Genomic DNA, 24,081 nt, shown 5'->3' with positions numbered 1-24,081 from the left:
AATTGGCTTTAATATTTAAGAGCCATAAACGTCCCTTCACCATTACAGCCTCTTCTGCTGAGGGAGTGGATATTTGACTGCACTAATTCCCCCTGTCAGATAGACAAAAACATATAGCCTTGAATCCATTGCTGTGGGTGCAGTTTTTACTCACAAAGCACAGTTTTTCTGCCTCACCCAGACTGGACATTTGGGGCTGCCACAGGAGGGAGGCAGCAAAATTAGTCTGTTCGTAGATACCCTTCCACACTTGAAAATGTTAGATTAGAACAATTGGAGGGGGGAGATTGCACTTGAATTTTGTTTACTTTACAATTATTGTACATTATAAACTGTCAGCCATTTTCAGCAATGACTAAATTGGAAAGAAAGTATATAAATGACCAAAATAAATTAATACATAAATATGCTTAGTGTGGTATATGTAAGCCAGAGTATCAGGCTAGGATCTGGGAAACTCCAGGTTTGAATCCCCCCTGTGCCATGGAAACTTGTGGGAGACCTTGGATCAGTTACATGCTTTCAGCCTAACCCACCTCACAGAGCCATTGTGAAGGTAAAATGGAGGAGAGGATAATGATATAAGCCATATGGAGTCATCATTAACATGGGCATGAACTGGGGAAATGTAATTCATTTTGGCTAATATTTCATGGTGTGTCCAGTTTGTAAGCCATCTCTCCCCCCTGTTGCTTTTTGATTGAGTGGAGACAGCCTGTTTGGAAATGTATCCATTCATAAACCGCTATTAACCAATTGAAAGTTCATGGAAAGTTCATGCCAAACTTCTAGGTGCCAGACTAACTGGTTCAGTTCATGAGGTTTGTGAAATGGAAGAACAGCCCCTCCAGTGAGCTACAGACAGACACCAACTCTCAGGGGATCTCTGGCTGACTCTTCTCTACCTGCCCTCCACGTTTGATGAGGATTGGATTTACAGGGTGACCCCAGGAAAAGAAGGTACCTCAAGGAATGTGCTTTCTGGAGAAATGACAGGCACTGGTTCAAGATGCTTGGGAGTCTATAAAATGGACCCTGTGCAAGCTAGAGACATTGAACTCACAGAGGACCTCCCCCTGATGCTTTTCTACATACCTTCTAAGTTATGAGCGGATTTGACTTAGGGGGTCCAAGTAATGTCGCCCAAAGAAGATGCCCCCAGGAGAGTGCTTTTGAGGGAAATGACAGACATAGGTTCAAAAGTGTGTAGAATGGATCTCCTACAAGCTACACAAAAAAAAATGCACAGGTAACTTCACCCTGCCACCCACTCCTCTAAAATCTCTCCCTCCTGTTGCTTTTTGATTGAGTGGAGACAGTCTGTCTGGAAATGTATCCATTCACAAACCACTATTAACCGCTTGAAAGTTCATGGAAAGTTCATGCCAGTTGACCTGCCAAAGACTTCAGTTCACAAATCATGCACCAGTTAAAATTTGTCTCAAATCTTTATTTGTGAGCCGGTTTGTGTCCATCCATAGTCCTCAATGGGAGAAAGGTGGGGTATGCATGAAGCAAATAAATAAATGAAAATTAAAAATCTAATGTCTGGTCTAGCTGTATTAACTGGCTGTTGATACATGGCATATTCTCAAACAGGCTGTTGATTGTTCACTCCCCTAGATTCATTGCTGCTGGTTGCTGAACGCTTTGATGGACCATCTAATGTAGAAACAGTCATTGGTACAATTCACACCAAGATTGCAGAAGCCATTTCTAACATGCAAGAGAACAAAGAATCTATAACAGCAAAGGTAAAAGGGAGTTTTTTGCAGCCTTGGTATAAATTATATCTGTGTCCATTTGGCCAGTACCCTCTTTCTGTCACCATCAAAGGCGAAGCAATAATGTGAATGTCCAAATAATTCCCACTGCTAAGGATTGGGCAGCATTCATCTCTGGTTACCTCTGTCTTAAATACTGGAGCGTTAAAGATGGTTTGGGTATGTTATCTGATGAGGACTCCTTGCTATATTTGATTTCTTTATTTGTAAACATTTTTGAACCCATCTCTTTTCTGCAACAGGATTAGACTCATCTGCTCTTAAGGGTTTGAACTGACCCTCCCCGATCCCCCTCAATTTCAGTAGATTCCCTCATCTGCAGTTGTTAGGATACGATTCATTAGATCTGCATGGGGGGAATTAGCTCCATCATCATTCTTGGAACTGTGTCACTCACCCTCTGACAGAGTCTGAACAAGAGAATAATATGTGTTCCAAAAGCCCAGCTGCTTTCCTCATGGCTCCTAAGAATTGTAACTAACAGATTATGGTGGAAATGAGTTGGGGACTGCCTGGCAAGTAGGTCAGTCATTGATAGGCCAGCAAGGAGAAGGAGGGAAAGAGCTCAGTACTATGCAGGCACAAAATATGTTAAAACAACACAGAAATAGAGATATCAGTTCTGGGACAGACACAGAAAGAGAGCACAAATGTATTGATAAATCTATACCTCCCAGAAGGTATTTTTCATTGGTCTTGCCTGTTTTTTATATCCGTGGAAGAATTGCTTTGTAATAACCACAGTAATAACTTTGCTTTGTAATAACCACAGCCGCCCTGAGCCTGCTTCGGTGGGGAGGGCGGGGCATAAATCAAATCAAATAAAAAATAATAAAATAAATAAAAATAAATAATAAACTATAAATGGGCAAGCTGCCATGATGAAGCTGGATCAATTTGTCTCCCCATAAAAGAAATTTTAAAATATTCTGTGTACAATTATTAATGGTCTTTGGCTTCTTCTGTTGCTGTATAAGTTGCTGATATGGACCAGAGTGCACTAAAGGCAAGCAGAAACCCCCCCCCCCCCATTTTTGTGTTTATAACCCTAGTAGGAAGCGCATCCACTTTCTTGAGGGTTACCCCAATCCATTTCCTTTGGAACGCTGCCCTATGTCCAACCATTCAGTTAAAAAAACATACCTTTCTTTAATTGGGAATTGGATTGGCACAGAATAAAACTTATGTGTGTGGAAATCAATGTGGAGTTAAGAAGAATATGATTAACAGGAGAAATACCATATATCCATGACTTGCAGGAAAAACTTGTTGAATTACCTTCAGAAATATTTGGTTGTGTTTTCACTTTTCCAGGTCTTTCAAGGCTGTGGAAACCCCAAACTCAACACAAAGCCTTCCAATGTTGAAGATAAGAGGAGGCGGGTAAAATCTATTAGTGAAGATAAACCATCAGTACTAGGTTTGGAGAAATTAGTAAGTACAGCATTTGAACTTTCCTACTGTTTTAGAGAAGTTTCTAGATTGGAACAACCCATATTGCCTGTTGCTTTAGAGTACTTGTTGGGTCTACTGATGTTCTGGGACAGATGGCTGCTTTAAGAACAAAATGTGTAGTATTCTTTTTCAATTTAATAACCCTTTAGTGCTAGATGGTGATACTGTTAATGATTTGGAAATACAGCTGCAGTACCAGGTGGAATGTGAGGTGCCATCATTTGCCTCTTCCAGACTGGCATTCACATATTGGGTCTTGAAGCACCTTCAATATACACATATCTCTTTTAAGTCAGGATTGTCTTAGAGCCTGCAGTGATCATGCACTATGATCATCACATAACTTGAAAGCATTTTGTTGATTCCCCTGAAAGAAACTCTTAAAACACTGATATTGTTTTCTTCCAGGAAGGGGTGAAAGCCATCTCTCAGTGCCAACCACATATGGCAGTTATATATTAATTTACATCCTACCCCTCAGCCCAAAGTTTGGAGCAGCTGGCATCACAGATCAATGCAATCGTAATCATTAGAACTTACTCCAAACATAAGTAACAACAATAACATCATACAAAACCACATTTTTAAAAAAATCTAGTCCAATATTAAAAGAAAAAGCAGAACATCAAAGCCAGAAGAAGAAAAACTATAAAAACAATAAACCAGCAGTGCACTAAAAATGTTAAGCAAATTAAACAGGACAGTAAGTTTAAGTGAATTAACTAAATTCAAAATAACTAATCAACAATATATAATAAACAACAAACATGAACCAGTTATTCAACACAAAGTCTGGGTGAACAGGTAGTCTTTACTTGGTAGTAGAAGGTTACTGAGCTAACACTTCAAGTTCTGCTGTTGGTTGAAGCCAGAGTTGTCATCAGTTGTCTTCTTTGGAGGTAGAAAGTGCTGCCAAGTCACTGCCAACTTATGGTGAACCCATAGGAGGCTTGACATTGGTGGCCTTCCTTGATGATATCCCATCCAAGTACTAACCAAGGCCAACTCTGTTGAGCTTCTGAAATCTGACAGGATTGGGCTAACGTGAGCCATCCAGCTACCAACTCACCTTCTTTTCTTATCCCTGTTCAGTGACAAGCTCTTCAGCTGTTTGTGGTTTAGGCACCCTTGATGCTATATGCGTCTTTCCTTCTGCCTTGATTTTTCATGGAAGGAGTTTCGTAAATTTGGTATTAATATATTTTCTATATCAGACAGTAAGTTTTGCAAAGTGGTCAGTCTTTAATATTGTCACATATATGCAAGAATCACGGTAGTAGCCTTTTTGGTGGAATGATAACTGCCTTACATTTGAATATGCAAACATTTAGAATGTAAATGCATCAGTGACAACCATATGTCTTCTTGAGCCCTGATTCCTCTGCCTGGCAGGTTTCAGATGTGAAAGGAAAACTGAAGGATGTAAAGGACTTATGGGTTTCTCTCCCAGTCACACTTTGCAATGATAAAATATCTGGTTCTGTGAATGAGGACAAGTGCTGGAATGGAATGACCAGAGGCAGGTAAGGATGGAGAAGGTGGTCACAATGTGATGGTAATCTATTTTCAATGCTAAGTACACTCATGTCCCAGCTTTATGAAGCTTTGGATCTGGTAAAGGTAAACTCCATTGTGGAGGTGGGGGAAAAGGCATGCAGGGAGAGCCAATGCAATAAAATCTCTAGAATGCTATCTTCTTCCTTTATTCCTCACTCTCTTCCCCCTCCCCCATTTAATTATTTAGAAAATGTCCAGAGAGATGCTCATATCCACAGGCAAAAAGAAAAGAACTAGTTTTGTACTTCTTAGGGCCACTTCAGACCTTATACTGAATTGTGATTTACAGGGAAGATGGCAGGACTTGACACTCTAGTATCAGTTCTTTCCCATCCATGGTACAGCATAACAGTTCATCCTTGCTTTGTAAAGATGTTCCTAAATTTCAGTTTAGAGCCAGGATTAGAATGCTCCTACCCAGAGCTGGAAATAGGACTAACAACAAACCATTGAGGAGGTGAGAGTGGAATTCATGTACAGTTCCTCAATTATGATATCTGAGTTTCATAACAGATGTGATGCCCAGAGTCTTAAATTTATGTGTGTGTATGTATATATATATATATATATATATATATATATATTTGTTTTAATAGTTTTACTGATATTTTGGTTGTTTCTTGAGGTTCTTAAGATGTGATTTTATTATGCAGCTTAAATTTGTTAGCCACCATGGTGGCCCTTATGAGGGCAGAAACAGGGGATGCATTTTACAAAATAAATAAATAGAACTGTATTTTGCCTGGTACTGGAAGTGGAAATAAGCCAGCATTGTAATGTTTTGACGAGAACAGGACTGAAGACACTAGCAACGTTAGTGAGCTACAAAGGTTCTTGTATTGTTTAATATTTGATATTCCAGAACTTATTTCCTGTATGGTATCTTTCTGCAGATATCTTCCAGATGTGATGGGTGATGGATTAGCCAATCAGATCAATAACCCGGAGGTGGAAGTAGACATTACCAAACCAGATATGACAATTCGCCAGCAAATCATGCAGTTAAAAATCATGACAAATCGCCTGCGTAATGCCTACAAAGGAAATGATGTGGATTTCCAGGATACAAGTAAGTATGCTGTAAGGAAGGGACATCAGTCTGGCACTACAAGGGTGACATTTAGAAGTAATTGGTCTATAGAACTCTGCGCAGCATCAGAGGGCTTCCTTCTAACAATTTCTTCTGTTATCCTGTGTTTAAATATAGCGGTTGTATCCAAAGGCAGCTGCAAGTTGGCTATAAAACTGTTGCTCCTATCTGCTGTCTCACAAGCTTTATCACTCTAGAACAAAGCACAGTCAAGTGGTCAGAGATCTTGTTTAGCAGACCAGAATCCTTGGCATTTGTAACCCTGCATCTTTAAAGCATGAGCCTGCTTTGTCTGTCTTATAATACAGGGAACACTGTGTCCATCTGGCTCCCTAGGAATCTGTGTGTGCTTGTTAAGTGCTGTCAAGTCACTTCCGGCTCCTGGCAACCCTATGAATTAATGACCTCTGAAACATCCTATCATAACAGCCTTGTTCGGGCCTTGCAAACTGAGAGTTGTATGCATTTACCAATAATGTCATCCACCTCCTCCCACTTTATCATACTAGATAATTATTCCTTCTGTGTCTGTTGTCCTCTGACTGTACAGCTGTGACAGGGACTGCTAGCTTGTGAGGATGCTGTCTCTCAGTCTGATCATCCATGCTAGCTAATCAAGGGCTTCCTGCACCAGTTTTACTTCACAGAGCGTTGAAGGGCTAGGAAAGAGCTCTGATGGATTCCTTGGTGCCAGGGCCAGCGCGAGGGAGTAGGCAAGGTAGGCAGCTGCCTGCGGCACCACCTCATTGTGGGGGCGGGCACCCTGTCCCCGCTCACACTGACCCTCATATTGTGAGGCGTTCTTTCTTCGCTCCGAGCAATCAGAGCAAATAAAGAATACAGCCCCTGCCCAACCACCCTCTCCCACTTCGGACCCTGCTCAGCTCCTTCCAAAGTGGGACAGGGCTGCTGGGCAGGCGGCGGGTTGTTCCTTCACTCCAGTTGCTCAGAGCAAAGAAACAATGTGCCCCCTGCCCAGCCGGCCTCTCCCACTTTGTAGGGAGCTAAGCAGGAGCTGCAGCGGGCATTGTTTTTTCCGCTTTGATTGCTCAGAGCAAAGAAACAACACCCCCCACAGCCCCTGCTCAGTTCCCTCCAAAGTGGAAGAGGCTGGCTGGGCAAGGGGCATGCGGGCATTGTTTCTTTGTTCCGAGCAATCGGAGCGAAGAAACAACGCGCCTCCTGCCCAGCAGCCCTGTCCTGCTTTGGAGGGAGCTGAGCAGGGGCAGGCTGGCATTGTTTTTTTTCCTTCCGATTGCTCATAGTAAAGAAACAATACCCCCCCCCCCCCGGCAGCCCCTGCTCAGCTCCCTACAAAGCAGGACAGGGCTGCTGGCCAGGGGGCACGCCACGTGCCATCGCGATGACGTCACTTACGGGTGACATCGCACCGCACACACTTTGCGCATGTGATTAAACACTGGGGGGGGCACCATTACAGGTTTCTGCTGGGGGTGGCAGAAACCCTAGTGCCAGGCCTGATTGGTGCTATTTGACCTCCTGGTTGTTGCAACAGGCATTAGTATTGATGCTGACGCCGAAAGTGTTTTAGCCCCCTTTTTGCACTCTAAGATATGCCTGACATGGGGATCCCTGAAAACAGCCTCCTTGTGAAAAGTGATCCTTGCCCCATCTATAATGTTTAAAACTAATCACTGTGCTAATCTCCACCATGTCTTTAAGAGCCAGATATTTCTGGCATGCGCAAAATCCAAGTTATGATGATTCTGATAGTAAATAGTCCCAGGTATTACAGAACAAGGTTAATGGAGAGGCTGTTTTCAGTGATATTCCTAAGGTAATTGTAAAATGGAGTCTGACTATAATGGTAATAGTTCAGGATTGATAATATGCAAGCACATGCCTTTGAACATGATGGTGTGTTAGATATCAGTGATTATGGGTACAAAACCAGAGGATGGTGTTTATAAGTTAACTATCTTGTTCCTTCCTATGTTGTTCTTTGGTGAGCCCATCTTTTTGAGCCTGCCAAGTTCTGCAAGCTTCAATATGACCACGTCCACATTGGTCTGTTGAGAATGTGGTTTGAGTTGACCAGTGCTGTGCTTGGCCCACCTCAGTTATGTCATCACTGAGCCCACTTTCAGGAATGCTCAGGTGGTCTTATAAATATGGAGGATATAAGCAAGGTGGTAGGGTGAAGTAACACTGTGTCCCAAACACTACATTAATCCATTCAGTATGTTCACTGATTCCCATACATTAGCACTTTGCTGGCTTTATGGTGTGGGCTATTAGACCTGGCACATGTTGCAACCCATGCCAAACCACCAGTTTACTTGAATTTTCTCTTGCACAGGTGACGACATCAGTGGCTCCGGCAGTGGCGATGGCTGTCTTGACGATGTCTGTATCAAAAAACAGTCCAAGAGCTCTAGCACTTGGCAACCAGACTCACATCCTATGCCTAAGCTGTCAGGACAAGGCGTCAGTGGAAATAGCAGCATAGTCTTGCCTTCCTCCTTTCTTTTATTACTTTCTCTGGCTGCTGTTGCAACACAATACTTGTGGCGGTAACTCATTTCTGTGGCCGTGAAAGAGACTGTGGTGGTTGAGGTCTTAACTTTGCCAAAAATATGGACTATATTTAATTCATCTTGGCAAAACAAGGGAGCTAAAGGTTCTTGATTGTTTGTGATAACCTGGCAGTGCTAGAACTGGTGTTTTTCTTTTGGTCTTTTTTGAATGCTGGGCCCTTCTTTCTGTACCTCATTTTTTAAATGTCATTAATTTGCCACAGAAAGGCATCTAGAGGTCTACAACAGACCTTGGCATAAAGATTTACTGGGGGGGGGGGGGAGGAAATGGCTCTCAAGGCAACACCATTTTTATTGACTGCAATAAAATACCACAAGTATCTAGTCTTATTTAACGGTAGCCATAAGTGTGCTAAGGCGGTTTAGAACAACACACCTTTTTAATTTAAAGAATTTCAAAGTGCCGTAATGGTGGGGGGGTCAGTTCATAATTTTCCATTATGCAAGTGGCAAATGGCCCTTCCTTTCCCTTGATGTAGGAGTACCTATTCTGTATGTTAATGTAAGTCTGATTAGCAAAGGGTTTCATTATCCTGGAATTTGGAACAAAACCCTTTAATTTGCAATACTTACATGTGCTAAAAATGGGTATTCAAAGCCAATTACCATTTTTCCTACATAGAAATTATTGGAAGTGAGATTTAGATTTTGCATGATCCTAGGGCAGGGGTGGGGAACCTCCGTCCCAAGGGCCATATACGGCCCTCGAGGTCACTTGGTGTGGCCCTCAGGGATTGCTGGACCAAACCGAGCCATGTGGCAGCCTCCCTGGGGCCTAGCTGGCCAGCGAGGATCATGGGGCCCAGCTGCGCTGTGCAGCAAGCCTCCCCGGGGCCAGGCAGGGATCACAGGGCCCAGATGTACTGTGCGGCAGCCTCCCTGGGGCCGGGCTGGCTGGCCAGAATTGCTGCAGGGCCTGGAAAAGTTACTGTCACAGTTCAGTTTGCACTTGATTATCCCAGATGGTGTGGCCTAATATGCTAATATTAGAGGATGTGGCCTAATATGCTACTGAGTTCCTGCTGGGCTTTTTCTACAAAAAAGCCCTGGACCTATGCATTTGCCTATGGCAGCGGGCCGTGTGTGTGTGTGTGTGTGCCAGATTAGACTCTCCCCACATGACTTCAAATAGAAAAACAATTATTTGCATTAATTTTGCTAGCCTGAATCATTCTCCCTCAACGGAGCACTGTTTTTTAAGTTGATAATTTTTATGGCCTGCGAAAGATGTTATAAATATCTGCCCTTGGCAGAAAAAAGGTTCCCCACCCCTGTCCTAGGGAAAAAGCAGTCAGACAGATAAAATGCAATACAGAATCATAGTATGCAACATTGCGATAAAAATATGCATGGGAAGGCTTCTCTCTGGAAAGCTTTGCTTCCAGTTGGAGTCTGAAAACCTTCCTGTTATTATCAGCGATAATGGTCAACTTTTACCAAAGGGATAATGCAAAGAAACTGTTCTGTGAAGTTTTGTGTATTATTAGTTGTTCCATTTGCAAGTCCTTAAGGCAACTCATTGACTAGACCAGGAAACAGTTAAAACGCTGGCTGCATTCAGAAAATAAACTGGTTAGTTTAAACCACAGATTGTGGCACAAACCCTGGGTAGTCTGCTGGATGTACATAATGGACCAGAGTTTGCTCCTAAATCCCAATTAGCTTTGCTGCTTACTTCTTTTTTGACCTCTAAGCAGAATCCCCAGATGGTATCCCAAGCTCCCTTGCATTGCCAAGCTGCTGGCAAAGCTTCCCTGCATATACAGCCCACTTGGCAATAAATGAGAGGGATACTTAGAGGAGAATTTTATGGTAGACTAGGGCTGACCTTGGTCTGGAGCAGGCTTCCATTTCCGCGCAGAGCAAGCGGGTGATTTCACACCAGTTGCTCTGCGCCGCCATTTTGTGCAGGGCAAACCCACGATTTGCACCACTGCAGTGTAAACCTGTTTTTTCAGGTTTACACTGCAGTGCAGCAAATCGCAGTTTTGCCCCACGCAAAATGGTGACGCAGAGCAACTGGTGCGAAATTGTCAGCTTGCTCCGCACGGAAACAGAAGCCTGCCCCGACCAAGGTGAATGCAGAATCAGCCTAAGCCTCCCCCTCCTCCTCCTTCTCCTTGCTCTTAGCTAGGGACCATCCCCCTCTTTCCCCTTCCCCTTTTCTGTGTAGGTGCTTCCTGGAATTTCTGGATTTTAAAGTTCTGAAACAAAACCCTTCTACAGTCTTCCCACACAACTTTCTCTTGCTAATCATAGTCCACCTTCCCCTTTTCAAGCAGCCACTTTGGTGTTTCCCCTTAACTGCTGCTTCAAAGAAAGTAGATTTTTTTAGCCCTCCCCCTTTCTCTTTTGCTATTTCACTGCCTTTTACATTCCCCCTCAGGAAAAACTGAAGTCTTTGAAGCACATTCTTGTTTGCTGAGCCATCCCTAGCAGAGGGGAAACAGAATGAAGGTAAAGGGGAAGGACTGAAGAGGACTGCTTAGAGAGAACCATTTATAGTTAAGTGCAGCTGGATCAGTAGGGTTTTCTGCTAGTATGTGTGTGTAGGAAGGCTTGTACTTTCTTCTACGTGTGTAAGAGGGATGGTACTATTGGACAAACTGAGATTTCTGCATTCAGGCAACACCACAAACCAAAATTAATATATGCCATTGTTAATACACTGTGTACAAACTATGGTTTAGAAACCACAGCTTGGGCAGCCTGCATTCAAACATCTCACTAACCCAAAGTTAATCAAACCATTGTTTATAACCTGGCTTATGGTGACACATCTGTATACATCCACTAGCAAACCCCTGGAAGCTCACTTGAATGCAATATCAGATTCCCAAAAAATTGCAGGTCTTATTCTACCCCATGTTCCAACAGCTGTTTTAAAGTCAGTAGGCTTTGAATGGTGTAACTCTGTTTAGGATTGAACTGCAAACCAAGCAAACGCTTCCCAATTGGTATTAATCCTGTGCTGTCTAACCATTGTTTAGCACTACCTTACTGTTTGTGTTGTTTTCCTTTCTGATTGTTGTTACATATTTGCCAGGGATGTTGCTATTCAGGAGGTCGAGGGGTAGCGTGGTGGAAGATTAACCACAGGAGTGTCTGTCTACCAGTTCACACAGTCATGTTACACATAAGTATTGCTCTGTTGGATCTCTATGCTTCCACAGCTCCCTGCTTTGGGGTCTTATGTTTATTTGACCTATAACCATAAGAGTATAATTTTTTTCCCCAAAGCTATCTAGCATATCAAGGGAATTCTACTGAACTGAAAGATAGAGAACTTTTGACATAAGCTTTGCTATTAATTCATTGTTGCATATCATGATTTTTATTTTTATTTGTGGAGCAGGGAAAGTATGGAGGCGTATTTTTTCTTTTTAAAATATATAGACTTTGCATAATGCTGAAACATTTCTGTTCAGTATTTTGCATCAAAGACAACTGTGTGTCCTAATACAGATATTTAAAAGGCAGGACTACTGAAGCTGGCATCAGTTGTAACACAAACAGGGGAAGTCTTTCTAGCGTCGCATCATTAGAAGCAGTGAATGCAAGAAAATCAATTCCATTAAGGTATCTTTCTTGTTATTTGTTTTTATATAATGCTGGGAGAAATTTCTTTCCTAATCGCTCCAATCAGTATTGGAGGCTGCCAATCATATTGATACTGTATTTTCAAAACTCAAGCAGAATTTGATGCCAGCATGAATTTTTTGTTCCAAAGCAACACCTGCTTTGCACACATTATTTTCAATGCCTTGTGAGTAGAACAATACCCCGTCCACTTTCATTATTGATCTTGTCAATCTACTACACTAATTTTTGTTTTCAATTATGCCATTCTTAAAATAATTCCAAATACAAATGAGGCATGGAAATCAAATATCCTGCTTCCTTTGAACATAAATTTTCAAATCCCAGAGCAAGTAGAATGCCACATTCAAACAGTGTTGTATATGTAGCCTTCTGTTGGTAAAAATGCTGTTAAATAAACTTGGCAGATAATTTATCCAGCACAGTGCAGGAGAAAATGAAACTGCATGTGTACATCCCCACCCCCCCAAAGTGAAAAAAATCTTTGCCAATCTGTTGGAGAGCTGTAAACTTACAGTTCCAGGGACCTGTGATTCAACCTAGACTTAATCATGGGTCTTCTCCAATCACATCTAAAACAGAGAGTGGAGGGGTGCAATTGTTAGAGTAAGAAAAATAGAAACAAGGGACTCTGGAGCCATCCTCTGTTTACTGCTTATGTCACTGTAGCCTCTTCTCCGACTATTTTCCCAGTCAGAGTCTCTTCTGGTACTGGCATCCAGCTAAAGAAAAAGTGCCCCTAGTGAGAGGCATGGGAAAGTACCCCACAGGGATAGTTAAGCACCTTGCATCTATACATCATTTGCTCTAATAATTGGGACACACAGACACATGCATCCCCTGCTCTCCTTATGTGATTTATGGAGAGAAGACTGCCACAATCGTACACAGTTGGATCACAAGTCTCTTGTTAAGTGCTGTGTCTCATGATCACAAGATCTGAGGTTTTTGTAATTTTTTAAAAAGTTTATTTTTGTTATCAAGATGGCTGTGCTTTCTTTCAGTGTTTAAAAGCACTTTGCTGTAAGGGATACTAATCAAGCAAAGAAACTGAGCACCAAGACCCATTGAAAAGCTGTCAGCCAGAAACCAGAGTTGTGGACATACAAGCTATTAATTTTTGTGTGCCATAATGTCTATTTCAGCAGAGGGTGGGGCAATACAGGCTTTACAAGCACTGATATTTATCCTTTACAAATGACAAACAACCTGTTCTTTTCTGGTGGGCTTGTTAGGGAGTTAAAGTACAACTATATCCAGAGTACACCCTGGCTTTAAAACAAATGCAGTTCTCTCTGCAAAGTTAAGATTTATTTCACTTATTGGCATACTTGGCCATTTATATATTTCCTTTGGTTACCAAGGTACTTGTAACTATCTTGCACTGTTAAACTATGTTCTTTGAATCCTTGTATAAATAAAAAAGGCTGGAGACTTAAATCTATATGAATGCCACTTGCAACAAAATGCTATTTTATTTCTTATATTTTTATTGAGTTTCAACTTTATTGAATTTCAACAGCAATATGTGCTAGAGGAGCACCATAAATATTGAAGTGCACACACAATAGCTTGCACTGTGCATTGCCTAAGTATATGCTGTAGGCAAAATTGTTATGATGAGTATATAGGTATTGTCCACTCTGCCAGCAAACTGTGTTGGTAGGAACCCAAGATCTCCAACACTAGAAATCTCAAAAATGAAAGCATGTTATCTAGAGCTGTTTGCTTTGCAGATGTTTACTATGCACCCGTCTTCTCCATGTGGTCTATATTGCTATGTAGGATGGGTCAAGATTCAGTTACAGCCCATGACAGACATGCAGAAATCCCTAAGCTGTATCATTAGCATCTCCAGCTAAGAGATCTCAGGAGGCAGGTGCTAAGGAGAAACTTTCTCTGCCCTTTCTTTGCCTGAGATCCTGCTGCCACCAGTCAGAGTAGAAAATAGTGATCTGGATGTGCCAATGGACTGAATTAGTACAAGGCAACGTCATAATTTATTTTATTTTATTTCATTTACTTCATTTATACCCTGCCTTTCTGCCCAGTGGAGACCCAAAGTGGCATACATCGTTCTCCTCTTTTTTTCCCCTACAACAAACATGCAAGATAGACTACACTAAGAATATGTGCCTGGACCAAGGGCACACAGTAAGCTTCCATGGCAGAGAGGGGGTTCAAAGCTGGGCCTCCCAAATCCTAGTCCCAAACTTGAAATACTGCACCACACTGGCTCTTAGCATATGATGTTCCAAGGGATGGACCATGTGGTCTTCTCCAGCTTTCTATTATTCAGTTATTTTTTTCTTGCAGTGAAAGTTAGGGCTGATTCAAATTTGACAGTACAACTATACCCAGAGTGCACCTTCACTTTTTAAAAAATGCACATTTCTATGGTTGGTGATTCACAGGATTCTTTGCTCACATGCTAGCCATTACATCAGAGTAGTATAGTCCAAGTAGCAGCAATCATTGTCCAGCCAAGTGCCCAGTAGTCCCCACAAACAGCTGTTGCACTTGAATTGGACCCTCACTTTTAGTCATGTTGCCACAATTAAAAGTTATCTGGTTAACTATACAAATTTGGTCCTCTGATAATGTTTGGTGATGTTTTGCATAATGTGCCATTTCTCCAGAATTTATTTTATTCAAAATGCTAAATGAACGTTTGCAATCAATGTTCAACAGACTATGTGCCTAAAGCCACCTTACTCTCATTGACTGTTATATGAGCTACAAAATGTCCTCCCATTTACCTTACTTTCATTGACTGCTAGATGAATTACAAAATGCTCTGCCATTTAGGTCAATAATGTTAACATCATTACTCCTGATGAAACTGTCATTGATTGTTGTGAACAATGTGACAAGACCAGATGACCAAACTGACGTTTAGTAATTGTTTTCTCCAATGAGTAAAAATCACTTTCTTGTTTCCAGTACACATTTTATGTCATTGCTATATCCCATCCAGATGTAAAACCCTGTTCTGTTTTCAGGTATGTGTGTGCTTAGGGAGGAGATTCAGTTGACAAGTGGCTCTCCACTGTTGCTGGTGTTGAGGAAGGATTGGTAAAACCAAACTTCCCAGGGGAATTATGAAGATGATGATGATATTGGATTTATATCCTGCCCCCCACTCAGAGTCTCAGAGCCACTCACAATCTCCTTTATCTTCCTCCCCCACAACAGACACCCTGTGAGGTGGGTGGGGCTGAGTGGACTCTCACAGCAGCTGCCCTTTCAAGGACAACCTCTGCCAGAGCTATGGCTGACCCAAGACCATTCCAGCAGGTGCAAGTGGAGGAGTGGGGAATCAAACTCGATTCTCCCAGATAAAAGTCCGCACTTAACCACTACACCAAACTAGCTCTATAATGCCTACAGCACCACCACCTTGCACCGCAAGCCAAGAAAACTGATGAGCTTTTCCCAAATACTCACCAAAAACATTCATAAATCCCAAGCAAATTCTGAATCAACCAGAATGAAATTGTTCCATCGGTTTTCACTCTTTAAAAAAGATGGATTTAGGATTTAAATTTGAAGTCTCTTGTCCTAATTCCAAGAATCACAAGAGCAGTAGAATGTTGTGCACACATTTCTGCACTGTTGTTTAAAGCAAAAGGCTAATGTAAAAGTATGTGTGCTGCTGTTATTTCACAATGGGGATAGTATTCAAAGGGACTGGGTGCCAAGATCATGCAACAGAGATCCATGCATGTAAACTGTTTTTTCTATACACAAATCTGTAGCCAGGGGCACATCAGGCTGCTATTGTGAGAAGAACCTGTATCCAGCACCTGGCTTTTGCACCCAGCAGAGCTCTTAAGCAAGACCCTTGTATTATGCACACATCAATCTCAGGAAAGCCAAGTAAGAGTACAACTCCTTTAAACATATTTATTGATTTAAACAGACTCCAATGCATATACTATACAAGGTTTGCACATACAGAGATAATAATTATATACAGTCTCCTCAATATATATATAAAAATAACCAGGATGAATGGTTCAACGCATTACCCAGTCCAGAACAAGTATGTGGAGTTAAGGAGACTTGGTCAAATTTGGTTAACATTATGACAAAAGTCACAACAATAATTAAGAACATAACTGAATACTGCACTAAAAGGCAGATATTTTACATGGAATACTACTTATATAAAACAATAGTGAAACAATACATGTTCTATTTGCTTATTATTCAAATAGAGAATTAAAATACTTCCAAAATAAATTTACAATGCAACATCTAAAATCATAATACAGACTAATACAAACAAATTGCGTGCAATATAGAAACAGTAGTATGACAATAAAATAAAGAAGTGATCTTCAAATCCACAAGAATGTAGCTCAAAAGCTCTGCTCAGACTTCTTTTCACACTACATACAAACCAAAAGGCCAACTGCAACAGGACCTGTAACTGCAAGGTCACTATTACATAGCTGTTGAGATGACACCATCAGTCAGTCCCTATTTGAATAACAGCTGCCAATAAGACTACCAAATGTTGGACAATTAAACTTCTGTTAAAATCAATGCTACGTTTCCTGTTTAACTGAAACAGAGAATTTGGGTCACAGATTCTTCTGTTTCAGGCCCTCAAATCCATACAGGATGGGGTTTGATCCTTAAATCAAATGGGTTAAGGACTGGGAAGGGCATGTCTCAAGTTTGCTGGACCACTGTTTATTTTCCTATTAAATCTACACTGAGAAAGAGTCCACCTAATTCTTCACAAGCCTGCTGAAAACAAAACTATATTGTGCAAGTCCTGGATCTATTTTCTGTGGAAGGGAGCACATATACAGAAAGGCTACTCTATGAGCTTCCACTGAAAATGGTAGTGTTATGAAAAGTATACAAGTTTGCACCCCCAACATAGAAAGCCCCTTTACAAGTAGCTATATTGGCCAAAGACTGTGTCACTGAAAGGACATGGACAAAGGGACTTTTAACCTTAGCAGCTTATAACTGCTTGCAGTCAGCCACCAAATCCCAGGCCAAAATCTTTTGAACAATGTTACAGGATTTGGTTTCATGTCTGTTCAGTGCTGAGTTTCAGTAAATCATTTCTACAGCTGTGAACTAAAATCACCTGGCATCAGTCAAGTTTTAAAATGCAGCAAATGACTTTTTACTACCGCTGATACAAGAATGCAAGCATTCCATGAAGTCACATTTTCTAGTATCTTCTTTTCATCATCGTTATATTGTATTATTCACATCAAGTTGCAGTTGCACAATACCAAAGTAAAAATGCTGACATTTAAATGTAACTATAGTTCCCTGTGTAAGGGAGATCTGCCTCAGTGCTGGTTTCCCCAGTAACTTTAAACAGCTTGTCTTCTTTTGTCTTCTTTTTCGCTTTCTCTTTAGGCTTGCCTGCTTCATGTTTGCCTTCTTTTCCCTGCTTTGGCTTTTCGATGGGAGCTGCTTTGGCTTTTGGCCGGACCTTTCGCCTTACTGTGGGGAAAAGAAACCCAAAACAAAATCCGCCTTTGTTAAATGGGATTATCATGAAATTATTAGCTACACTTTTTCGATGTAGTGAATCACAGAGGGGTGATTATTTAAGAATAATTGTCATTTGGATAAAAAAACTCCAGAATCTTTTAGACAAGTACTCTTAATGAGCATATTCTCCAGTGACAATGGGACCATACACTGATCACTGGTGGCCCAGCTCAGATCCAGCTAGCCCAAATCCCTTGTACATCTTTCCCAAAAAAAGTAAGGATTTCACTCGCCATCCCAAAATGCCCAACACTACCCTTTCTTAGAAAACAACATTATTGGCTTTGAAGTCTCTGTTTTGGGAAATGTTGCATCCATTCCTCCTCCTTTTGATTAGTTCAATTCCCCTTGTGAAACTGCTCAAAAGTCTCAGGAAAATAATGGATGCTTGTCGGTCATCAGGTACTAACAAAGCTCTATGCTGACCCACTAGCGTGTGAGGAAGATATCTGTATATAATATACTGTTCATCAAGTTTACTCTGCCTAAAATGGTTTTATATTTTTCTGAAACTATATTATCTTTCTTTGCCTTTACCCTACATGCTTAACAAAACTCTTGACAAACTGGAATGACATGACAGTGTGTGATTCACACACAAATATTACTGAAATAAAAGTGAAATAGCAACTCCAGAGTAACAATTCCAATGGGATCACCCCCTTCCCCCACCCAAATCATTTAAAACACTGGGTGTTTTGTCTTTACTTATGACCTGCCTCTTACTAACCATGGCCTTTAGGCTGGTTACACTACAGAAGGACTATTATAATTCTCATTGCATGAAACATTTAACTCCAAATCAGCAGTGCACCCTAAGTGTAGATTTCCTAAAAAACTGCAAAGCCTACTCTGCCTAACAATGGTTTTGTCTTCCTCCACCCATAGCATTCAGAGCCATATTGCCAGCACACACAAGTCCATAATTTAGATAAACATATTATCTACCACACCTAAAGCCAGGGCTGATGCTAGGTGTTCTGGCACCCTAGGCAAATCACCCACTAGCGCCCCCCCCCCACCAATTATTAAAAAATATAGGAAAATTGAAGAGTGCCAAACTTGAAACTTTTCGCATTTTTAATTAACTGATTTTTAGTTTTTCAAAAAAAAAAGTGATGTTATAAAAAAAAATTGTGAGAATAAGTGCTTGCCAGCCATGTTAGGAAGAAGGGTGGCAGGATAGGATAAGGTAGGAGGCCAAGTCACACATCGGGGAGAAGGGGGTGGCTTGGCTTTGTTGAGGGCAGCTTGGTGATGTGAAAGGACAAGGTGACAGTGGTCAGGAGCTAGATTTATGCGTCAGGGAGGGGACACCCAGTGGGGCCCCCTAGGCCAGGTGGCGCCCTAGACGACTGCCTACTTTGCCTACTCCCACGCACCAGCCCTGCCTAAAGCTTTAAAATGACTTCTCACAATTTTCCAACTACCTATTAACACCAAATGGGTCTGATATATTTTAATAATTGTGAAAAAAGGAAATGGGGAATAATTCTGTTTTAATTAATATGACAGTAAGGGAATACCTTTTTATATAAATGGCCATAAGGAAAGAGAAGTATGCTGAGCAACCTAACCAAACGGGAAGATTGTGGATGAGAGAAGAAACATAGTAACCATGCAGCACTGGCAGAATAAAATGCCTGTGTACACCACTGCTCCTTGCCTAGAAAAGTGATCTTCAGCCTTTCCAAAGTCAAGACTTACATTTAACCCCAACAACCAGCATGGGACCAATGAACTGCAACCATATGACATCACTGTCATATAGCAGGAAGAAAAGCCACAGTCATGGTCTCATTAGTGGGGTGGTAAGCTCCCAAGTATGCATATGTGTGTAGCATTGGAGGATTGATTTATGAGAGATGGTAGCTGTGACTAACTGGACTTGGGGGCACACGTAATACTGGATGACAAATTGGTATGACGGGACAGCCAGGCTGAGCCAGGGTAGAAGGCAAAGGAGAGATTGGGTAAGTCTCTTAAATTTTATTGTGCTTAAAGGATTGTTTCCACCACTGAGTGACCTCACCTTACTAATCTACTGCTCCTCTCAGCATGTGTGCAAGGAGAGGTTGGAAGCATATTGCCCTTGATCCCTATGCATATACACTAGCAAGCAAGTCCTTAAAGGAAAAAAAGGTAACTCTGTGATATCTTGCAACCCAAACAATTAGGCTTCACAACCCCTCCCCTGAGAATAACAATCTGTGGATTGAAGACAACTGGCCTAGATGACTCACATACTGAGTAATAGCCATCATTTTCCTGATTAGTTGGAATCACCCATGTGATCAGCCAGGAATGCCACTGTTTGCCTTTGGTGATGTCAGCACATAGTCACATCTAAAACTGGATACAAAGCATTGCCATTTCATCATGTCCCCAGGTGATCCCCAATTGACTAGGAAACTGCAGTGTAGTAGAAAGTCCTAATGAGAAAATGGTGCCGATGAAACACCGCAACAAACTTTCCCATTGGCAGAGAGGTTGCTGAATTGTTCTTCATGCCCAAGTGAGCAAACCTTCAACACACTAGAAATGTGTAATCACAAAAAATAAACTGCAGTTCATTATTTTCCTCAAGTTTAATATCCCTTGAACATCTTATTTCAACTAGCCTTCCTCTTCTTAGTTTAAAATACATGAGCATTTCTTTGCTTGGTTAATTTCTATTTCTAACCCATAGAAAAATTATGTGCTTTTGTTTTATTTTCAGTGTTTATGCCACTCTTCAAATTAATGCCCCTCCATCTGCAATATATGAGCATAAGCATTAACAAAAGTTTATATTTTCAAAAGCAACCAATGCAAATCATGTTCTTAACAGCAGCCTTGAAACCAATAAGACTACAAAGCAGTACAGCAATTCCAGCAACAAAAAAAAGAAAAATCCAACAGCAGCATTATATTGGTACCATTACTGAACAACATGAACCACTAGAAAGCTAAGTTTGCTTAGTGAAAACTTACCCCTTGTATGCTCTATCACTGACTCGAAGTCTGATTCATCATCAACCTCAGATGAAGATGGAACATCTTTTGCAGCAGTAAAACAAGGTGCAAAGACATTTCAGAATATTCAAAGGAAAAAAATACTGTGACTGCCTCAAAGGAACTATTCCTTCTACGGATATGTGAAATCAAGTAGCTCTTATACACTATTAATCATGCATTAAATTTATTGAAATCTTGGAAATAACAAAGCACCCTGATCTTGTTCCATACATTTCATACAGGACATATGTTTCTATTTTGACAATAATTTAAAAACATATTATACAACTAATAAAAATGACATTTTAAACCTTCAATGTGTTTGTAGCTGGTCTTTATGCAGACTGTTCTATGAGACTATGTTCACATGAACAATCAATTTCATGTTAATGATTAGAATATACTTCAACTCTAGCTGTGCTGTCCTTGATAGTTTTTAAAATGAAGACAGGACATTTAAAGACACCTCTTTAAAGAGAAATGTGCAATCTCTATTCTAGAACAGTTTGTTCATGGAAATGTTTGTTCGCTGCTGCCACAATCTATGGGGCAAGGCCAATGAGAATTGTTTGATGCTATTTCATGGCTTCTCCAAACATCTTCTCCTTGATGAGAAAAATGGGGAATGGGCTTTTATACAGTGATAAGATACATACTACTAATACATAAAATTAGTCAATAATGTTCATATGAGCATATCCTCATTTTTCTACAGCAATGATCACTGGAAACTCAACAAATGAATAATTAGCAATTACTGCTGAAAGCTACCAACCAATGTTCTATTTATCTTCACTTAAGCCACACTTCAAATGATGTTCTCAGCTGTTCACATGATGTTTGGAGAAGACCTTTGGGGGTGGGGAGGAAGTCTTTGTTGCTCTCTGACAGAAGCCATAGAGATGGAGTAGAACAGATCTCTATTAAATCCTGTTTAACAATCCAGGGTTTTGTTCTGACAAAGATCTCAAGCTGAGTAGTCCAGTGATGAAATGCTGTTTATAAACTTGGGTTCAAATACTTGCTCCACCATGGAATCACAGACTGATTTTCAGCAAGTCACTAACTCTCAATATCTCTATTGTGCAACACCGGTAATAATGTTGTTGGGATATCTCCTCCAGAATGACTCTCCTTTCTCTTTACATTCTCAGCATATGTGCTGAGGGCAAAAGATGGGCCAGCGAATGCTTCTGAAGAACAGATGATAGAATATTCCTATTTACCAGTGTCATCTATGGCACACTTCAGTAAAGGAACAACAACAATAAGCCAGCTTCTTCAAAGGTCTTTGCTTTTCCAGTATACTTGTTGGCAGGAGAGGGGGGGACAGATTTTGATTTTCAAAACTGGCACCTCTCTATTTCAGTATCTGAGAGACTGGGAAAGTCTTGTGCTTGATTGCTCCCATCCAAGCAATAAGGTTCCAACACCAAGTTCTCTGTATCTTCATTATTCTTTGTATCTTCATCCTTCAATGATACTTTAAGGACTTTATCAGCATTTTTTCATTACATGAGGAAACACTTAAGCTTCCAAATGTAATTCCAGAAGAACTGAATAGTAGCCTTTCTAGAAAACACAATGTCAGATCCACTTCAAATATATGTACAGACTACACTTTTTCTGTATGCACAGAATGAATGTTGTTCATTTATGTATCCTTTTCCAAAGTTTTATTTCATTTGAATGAGGCTTCTAATCTAATTTCAACAGAACTGAGTATCAATTATCAAGAACCCACAGATGTTACACTTGCCTCCTAAGCTTGTCAGGACTGTATGCTTAATACCTACAGAATATACTTAGGACAGCAGAAATCTTCTTCCAATATCATTAACTTGGATCTGGTTCATTTTAAAGAATCTGACCTTTGGTATGATGACATTCTCTTATCAGTCTACGAGCTGATCCTAAAGGCTAGCTGTTCCAGAAATGCTATGCTTCCCTCTTAGGCCAAGGGAAGGAGCTTATATTCTGTAAACTCTGCTCTCCATCTACAATATACAGGGATAATTCCCAAAATATAACATATCCTCTTGCCCCATTCCCATATACCTTTCATTTTAAAAGTACCCTATCCTGCAGAGCAGGGGGGACAGATTCAATCCAAATATTTATATCAAGTAAATTTCGTGCAATTTGCATCATTGATTTCAGTCACATAATGAGGGCACATGCGCTATTGTGATGAATTCTAGATCATTATTTTGCAATGGACACATTTTATGTGACTGAGTTCAAACAAACTTGCACCTGAGCTTCAAATTAAATCAACTTTTTTTTTTCAGAAACTAGACTATACACAATAGATGTAAGGCTGATAATGTAACGGAAATCTGAAAAACACTCAAGGCGGCACAACATGACACATTTATGTTTGATTTAGGTGAACAGTCTGTTATCAAGACTCTACAGAATCAATGAAAACATTGTACAGGCTATAGCCAAAGCCAATGATTTTGGAATAAGTGCACAGTTACATTTTGATTTTGCACATCAGAACCTGAATGCTGATACACTATATGTTTCTTCAAACAATACAGAACCCACATGAGAACTGCCCAAAGACCTCTGTGGTGGCATTCCATATTGAAGCTGTAACATTTGTAAACAAGCTGTCACATGATTGGAAGTCATTGCATCGTGTTTCACCAGTTGCTCCTCACAAAGAGTAGAAAGAGCTGGCCAAATCACATGTAATGTGACCAATTTAGAAAAGGACCTCTGGCTCAGAGGCAGAGCATCTGTGTTGGATGCAGAAAGTCCTAGTCTCAATACCCAACATTTCCAGTCAAAAGAATCAGGTACTAGCAATGTGAAAGACCTCAGCTTGTAAGGCCCTGGAGAACCACTGTCATTCACAGCAGACAATACTGACCTTGAAAGACCAACAGTCTGACTATGTATAAGGCACTTTCATGTGTCTGAGGGAATTCCTTGTGTTCACCCAGCACAGTAACTTGCTTACCAATGTTATTCTTCCCACATGGAGCACTGCCACACACAACTATTTTTGGCAGCCTGAATATTTGAAACAGAGTTAGGTGACAAATACATAACAACTGTACACAAAAATACCATGAAATAAACAGTACATAGTCTGACCATGATTCAGCAGTTTCAATAAGCATGTCAGGCTTCCCTAGATGCCTGTAGGTATATAGAACATTTATTTTCACAGAAGACATAAAACTCCAGTACTTCCTGGGCTCTGCATTGATCCCGTTGTGTCCAAAAGTATATGACTCTTCCATTTCATTCCATTTTCCACACAGATAAATGATGCAGTTGATTTTTGTACATAAAACTGCAACATTTCAGCTTTCCCGCCACATTTCCAGAGTCAATTGCATTTGCAGGAGAACAGTAAGTGGATTCCAGAACTCATTCCCCTCAATATCTTCTTCTGTAAAGTTAGTATTTACAGTCCCACAAGACTCAGGATAATGCAACATATTGAAGGAACATTAGGCAAATCCACTGGTAAAATTCTGAGCATTTTCTTATG

The 24,081-nt window shown here is 40.7% G+C and overlaps 2 protein-coding genes across 2 annotated transcripts in view; one reads left to right on the top strand and one right to left on the bottom strand.

Annotated features, from left to right (window-relative positions):
* The window catches only part of GPC1 (glypican 1), a 314,765-nt gene extending 306,066 nt beyond the window's left edge, over nucleotides 1-8,699 (top strand). The window contains exons 5-9 of the mRNA XM_060242149.1: nucleotides 1,624-1,754; nucleotides 3,099-3,218; nucleotides 4,632-4,762; nucleotides 5,690-5,865; nucleotides 8,207-8,699. Of these exons, the coding sequence (XP_060098132.1) occupies nucleotides 1,624-1,754; nucleotides 3,099-3,218; nucleotides 4,632-4,762; nucleotides 5,690-5,865; nucleotides 8,207-8,424 (776 nt within the window). The 3' untranslated portion in view covers nucleotides 8,425-8,699. The remainder of the gene's footprint in view (nucleotides 1-1,623; nucleotides 1,755-3,098; nucleotides 3,219-4,631; nucleotides 4,763-5,689; nucleotides 5,866-8,206) is intronic.
* An 8,454-nt stretch (nucleotides 8,700-17,153) lies between these two features.
* The window catches only part of ANKMY1 (ankyrin repeat and MYND domain containing 1), a 45,989-nt gene continuing 39,061 nt past the window's right edge, over nucleotides 17,154-24,081 (bottom strand). The window contains exons 17-18 of the mRNA XM_060242148.1: nucleotides 20,547-20,612; nucleotides 17,154-17,522 (exon numbers count right to left, since the gene is read on the bottom strand). Coding sequence (XP_060098131.1) covers nucleotides 17,326-17,522; nucleotides 20,547-20,612 — 263 coding nt within the window. The 3' untranslated portion in view covers nucleotides 17,154-17,325. The remainder of the gene's footprint in view (nucleotides 17,523-20,546; nucleotides 20,613-24,081) is intronic.

Source organism: Heteronotia binoei, chromosome 6 (assembly GCF_032191835.1).
Source record: "Heteronotia binoei isolate CCM8104 ecotype False Entrance Well chromosome 6, APGP_CSIRO_Hbin_v1, whole genome shotgun sequence".
In the NCBI taxonomy this organism is placed as follows: Eukaryota; Metazoa; Chordata; class Lepidosauria; order Squamata; family Gekkonidae; genus Heteronotia; species Heteronotia binoei.
This window is presented reverse-complemented; position numbering and strand designations above follow the sequence as displayed.